The sequence below is a fragment of the Penaeus japonicus genome, unplaced genomic scaffold (genome assembly GCF_977035675.1).
Source record: "Penaeus japonicus unplaced genomic scaffold, GWHDUDI00000001_assembly GWHDUDI00000026, whole genome shotgun sequence".
Taxonomy (NCBI): domain Eukaryota; kingdom Metazoa; phylum Arthropoda; class Malacostraca; order Decapoda; family Penaeidae; genus Penaeus; species Penaeus japonicus.
Window position 1 is genome coordinate 2,887,354 of NW_028234428.1, and position 6,000 is coordinate 2,893,353.

The following is a 6,000-nucleotide window of genomic DNA, read 5'->3' on the forward strand; positions in this document are numbered from 1 at the left end:
TGCTTCAGCCAGGCGGTTCATGGCCTCCAGGTACTGCGGGACGCCTACACTACTTGGCCTCTCCCTCACCGTCCCTTCTACCTGCCCTGCTACATTGTAGAAGCTGATCACATAGTCAAGCTCTTGCAGTGTCTTCTCTGTGTCTGTAAGACGAGAAGCAAAAAGGAGCTTAGACTGGGTTCAGAAGTAAATTTCTAGATTATCGTGGAATGATCTTCTTTCCTGCTGTATCCTTTTCCTTTCGAGAGGGGGTGATGGATTGTCCTTGAGAACATTTTGAGATCATAAGGAAATTTGGCAATTGCTATTCGGAGACTTAATGTGGATATGATACTTTTTAAATAATACATTTTATTTAGGGATTTATGATTCTGAGGATTGTACAAATGAGCCTTGCATAAATACATACAAGTTATAAGTTCAAGAAAAAGAAACCTGAATTCTTCAAATCATTATTTTTATTATCTTTTTTTATTTTTATTTTTTTTAAATAATATATTCTCTGTTTCTCACAAGTGTTTTAAGCCTCTTCCTAAAAGTACACCAGCATTTAACTAAAATCCTTCCACATGGTTTCTTGATTCATAATGATAACAGACATAAATTTAATGATAATGGATTTCACAAAAAAATCAATAAATTGCAAGCATGGTTTGTTTTACTCATGATTTCTTCTACTTTCCCCCCTTCTAACATCACAAGAAGCCAAGTTTCCAGAACAAAATTCTCTGTCAATCAAAGAAGATATTCCAGTATCATGATAACAATAAGATCAGAAGGTTTGAGATCTTTTTATCTATTTATTTATCACTAATATTTCTTTTTTTTCAAAATTTATAGGGTTTGACCTTCAAAGAAATCTCAGTGTCTTTTGCATTTAGCTTTAAATAGGTCATAATCAATATATATATATATATAATATATATATATATATATATATATATATATATATATATATATATATATATATATATATATATATACATATATATAAGTATCTAAATACATAATACTGCAGCATATATACTGCCTCTAATTTTTGTACACATGTGTTTGCTTATGCTACGACAGTCACACCAGATCCATCAAGCAATCTACCTAAGCTTACCCTGTGCAGGCCTACTTACTTCTTTGCCGTCTTTGGAGATTTCCTGTCTGTTGGTAGAGCGGAAGGATGGTTGTCTCAAGCCGTGCCAGGCGGTGCTCAAAGGAGTCTAGGATTCCACTCACATTGGTGGCAACTTGTCCCGAACGTGATAGAATGTCCTTCAGGGTGACAACTTGACTTGTTTCCTGTAAAAGAGATAGTTTGATCAAGAGAAAAGTGGAAATTACAACTGGACATGCAATGAACAACTGAAGAATCTCAGGTGCGCAGTTGCCATACTTCCAAAACCGGCTCTGGGTTGTACTTTGCGTTTGATCTGGATTAACTTTGGTATCGTATACATGAATATATAAAAATGAGTTTTCACAGTACATATGGAATGTACAACAGATAACCATTGAAATTTTACAATGATATTACAAAATTACTAAGCATAAATAGAAAAAAAAAAATCTAGAGCTACTTATACAAACTTCACAATAACAATATAACTTTTTAAACACAGCTGACCCAAAGTATTAGAGAAAATATCGTGGCATGAACATAATTGTCCCGAAACACCAGGCAATCCGTGTCCATCTGACATCTTCCAGATTCATGCAGAGCTTAAATGTTCTGGCACTTCTAAGCACAAAGTCAGTGGTTGGCTTTGGCCTTTTGTGTATATAGTATTATAGTTCCCTGAAGAAAAACTAGTGTTTAATTGTTACAAATTTCAGGCTTTATGCACATATTAGGTAAATTTTAACCCTATTTTTTCGATTTGACCATTTGCTTTCTCTTCAAACATCAAAATCGCTTCAAGTATCTGCACTAACCTTTTCTAATTGTCTGGTTACATTGAGTTTCTTCTCTAAAACTTGTTCCATCATCATTATGTCCAAAAGGTGTCTCTGGAGGCATTAAATTTAAGACAAAACAGAGAAACCTTTTCTGTTCTCACTAATGTTTACAATTGACAGCTGATGAACGGGGCGTGTTTCGGGCGGTTAAACTCCGGCGTGGAGATAGAATGTATTCCATGTTGTTTCTTTCGGATGGAATCATTTGATATTCAAAAAGGTAGGATGACTTTTCTTCTTTCTTTCTTACTTCTTCTTCTTTTTCTTCTTCTTCTTCTTCTTCTTCTTCTTCTTCTTCTTCTTCTTCTTCTTCTTCTTCTTCTTCTCTCTCTCTCTCTCTCTCTCTCTCTCTCTCTCTCTCTCTCTCTCTCTCTCTCTCTCTTATCTCATCCTTTTGAGATGTACGTAATCACTTGTCTCAATAAACTCGTCAAAGTCAAAAAGTCTCTCTCTCTCTCTCTCTCTCTCTCTCTCTCTCTCTCTCTCTCTCTCTCTCTCTCTTCTCTCTCTCTCTCTCTTCTCTCTCTTCTCTCTCTCTCTCTCTCTCTCTCTCTCTCTCTCTCTCTCTCTCTCTCTCTCTCTCTCTCTCTCTCTCTCTCTCTCTCTCTCTCTCTCTCTCTCTCTCTCTCTCTCTCCCTCCCCCCCCTCTCTCTCTGCACACACACACAAATATACTGTGTGTATGTGTGTACAGAGACAAAGGGAGAGAGAAAGAAAAAAAACATAAGATCTGGCTCCCCAGCCTGATAGCAGAGTTCAAATGGTCAGCGGGTCTCTATCTTCCGAGATCCAGGCGACACATCCCCTACACTCCGATGCACCGATAAGACCCCCCCCCCCACCCACCCACCCACCGAGAAGTAGGCCGGTGTTTGGTGTCGGGTTGATCCTGTTATTTAGCAACATACTCAAACACAGAATCATGAACACGCGCGCACGTACATAAAGACATACATTGTACATAAAAAAATTCACACAGATTTACTAAATCACACATACACGCATGCGCGCGCGCGCACGCACACACACACATACACACACACACAGGCACACACACACACACACGCACACACACGCACACACACATACACACACACATACACATACAGACACACACACACACACACACACACACATTGATCATCCCAAGATCATTAAAAAAAAAAGTCGTTTAGTCACCAAAATGCCCAAACTCATGTAAACATCGTGTGTGTGACGTCACTTTACTTTTTGCGCAAATGAGTGGGGAATAATGTTGTCATATAGCATATATAATTACATTCTATGTCTATCTGTCCCTCTGTCCGTTAGAGAGAGAGAGAGAGAGAGAGAGAGAGAGAGAGAGAGAGAGAGAGAGAGAGATGGGGGGGGGGGAGAAAGAAGAAAATTAATTTGAAAGCCATTAAGGCACCGGGTCATCTTTTTTCCCCTCTTCCCCCGTCTCACCCTCTTTTTCTCTCCCCTCCCCTCACTTTTCTTTCCCTCCCTCTTTCTCTTTTCCCTCTTTTTCCCTCTTCTCCTCCTATTTCCAAATTTCCCCTATTCCCTACTCCTTACCGTCTATTTCCCTCCCCTCCCCTTTCTCCCCCTCTCCTTATTTTCCTCCCCCTCTCTTGCCGTTCTTTCCCATCATTACCCTCTCTTCCCTTCCCTTACTCCCCCTTTCGCCAGTCTACACCCTCCACACACCCCTCTTCTCCTCTTCTCCCCCTCTCCTCATTTCCCCTACCTCTCTCTTCCCCTCCCCTTCCCCCTCTCACGCTCCCTTCCGCTCCCCTCTCCTTCTCTCTCCCTCTCTTCCCCTCCTCGCCCTGTCTTCTGTTCTCCTCCTCCTCTATCCTCCTCTCATCCACCTCCTCCCCCGTCTTCTCCTCTTCTCACTCTCTCTTCCTCCCCCCTCTAATTCTCTCTTCCCCTCACCTTATTTTTCTCCCCCTCTTTTCCTCTCTCCCACCCTCCTTACCCTCTCTTCCCGTCCATTACCCTCCTTACCCTCTCCTCCTCTCCCATCCCCCTCTTTTCCTCACTCTACCCCCTCCTCATCCCCCTCTTTTCCTCACTCTAACCCCTCCCCATCCCCTCTTCTCCTCTTATCATCCTTTTTTTTCCCTCCACTCCCCCTCTCTTCCCCTCCTCATCCTCTCTTCCGCTCCCCTCCCCCCTTCCTCCCCTCGCATACCCAACACAGAAGAGCGGGCCAGGGGCGCAGGGGAGGGGGGAGGGGGGTTGGGGGGAGGGTTGGATCCATGACTTGACACTGGACACTCTTCGTCACCTCAGAAGAGCACACAGTCAGGGGTCAAAGGTCAGGTATCAGCTGATCCATCTCTGTAGGGTACCTCGGCACACATACCATAACATACCCTTAAATACCTTACGGTGTTTTCGTAGATCAGCTGGTATCACGTTCACTTGTACCTGGTATGACGACACATCAAGCTTTATTTTACGACTTTGTTCACTTCGTATATTCTTCTCGTTTTTTGGTCATTCTACTTCTTCTTCTTCCTTTTTTTTATTTTTTTTTTTAAATAGATTATTACCATGATCTTCATTCTCATGTTATTAACATTACCATTATCATCAACATTATCATCATTAATATAATTATTATAATTATTACTATTATTATCATTATGAACATTATCATTATTGTTTTTAAAATTATTAACTTTATCATTATTATTATCATTATTATTATCATTATTATTATTATCATTAGTAGTAGTAGTAATATCATTGTCATAATGATTATTATTATTATCATTACTATAATGATAATTACAATTATTACCATCCTTGTCCTCATTATCATCCATATAATTATCCTAATCATTATCATTATTGTCATTATCATTATCCTTATTGGAACCACCATCATTAATGTTGTTATCAATATAACGCGATCATCATAACCACCTTTAATAGTTTTGATTAATATTCTTATTAATATTAATATCAATATTATTTTATTTATTAAAAATATTAATAATAAAGATATTGATATAAAAAATATCAATATTTTTCTATTAAATATCGCTTTCCTAAATTTTCAGTAAAAGCATGTATTATAAGAGATTTTTTTTTTTTCATAATAGTGTGTATATCAACATGATCCTAATATTTTTCTTTGGAGGAAAGTGAATTGTATACAGAGTGTATGCGTATGTGTGTACCGAAAGAAAGAGATAGGGGGGTGGGGAGGGGAAGATAAAGTGAGAGAGGGAGAGATGAAGGTGGAGGGTTATGTGAGGTAGTGATTAGGTTTGAATGACAGGAGAGAGGGATAGAGAGAGAGAGGACGACTGAGAGAGAGGGTAAAGGAGGGAGGGAGAAAGGTAGAGAGGGAGGGAGGGATGAAGGGAGGTTTAGAGGGAGGGAGGGAGGAAGGGAGGTTTAGAGGGAGGAAAGGAGGGAAGGAGGGAGGGTGGGTGGGAGGGAAGGAAGGAGGGAGGGGGAGGGAGGGAGGTAGGGACGGATTAGAGAGAGAGAGAGAGAGACAGAGAAATATAATTTGCACATGTATGTTTTTGCCATTTATTGCAGTCATCAATGTAATCTGTATCTCTCATGTCGTCCTACTTGTTACATATATTTTCTACCCCATACCCATATATACATACATATACGTACGCTCGTTGCTTCACCTATCCGTTTTGTCTTTCTCTTCGCAAGAGTCTATGTATTGATGCAGCACTTCGCTCATCACATTCAAAAAGTCACATGACACAAGAAAACACGTGATTCACGCATTTCCTGAGACAAGTCACACGTTGTGGTAGAGAGTCTCCTCTCGGGGAGCAGAGGAGCAACACCTCGCTCCTCCTCGGATGAAGAAAGCTGTTCTTCACACCCTAAGCCACGATACCATACACATGTAGAGGTTTCATTCAGACTTTGTTAAAGAGAGAGAAAGAGAGAGAGAGATAATAGAGAGAGAGAGAGAGAGAGAGGGGGAGAAAGGGAAGAGAGGAGAGAGAGAGGGAGGAAAGAACAGAGAGAGAGATAGATAGAGATAGAGAGAGATACGAAGGAGAGAGAGAGGGGGAG

General features: G+C 40.3%; 1 protein-coding gene across 2 annotated transcripts in view; it reads right to left on the reverse strand.

Moving 5' to 3' along the window:
- The window catches only part of Exo70 (exocyst complex component 7), a 12,983-nt gene extending 10,861 nt beyond the window's left edge, over positions 1-2,122 (reverse strand). The window contains exons 1-3 of one of the 2 annotated variants that reach the window (XM_043038132.2): positions 1,927-2,122; positions 1,128-1,293; positions 1-143 (exon numbers count right to left, since the gene is read on the reverse strand). The exon at positions 1-143 is cut by the window's left edge and continues 51 nt beyond it. In XM_043038132.2, coding sequence (XP_042894066.1) covers positions 1-143; positions 1,128-1,293; positions 1,927-1,983 — 366 coding nt within the window. In that variant the 5' untranslated portion in view covers positions 1,984-2,122. The remainder of the gene's footprint in view (positions 144-1,127; positions 1,294-1,926) is intronic. The other variant, XM_043038133.2, reaches the window with a different exon arrangement.
- Between the last annotated feature and the right edge of the window lie 3,878 nt (positions 2,123-6,000).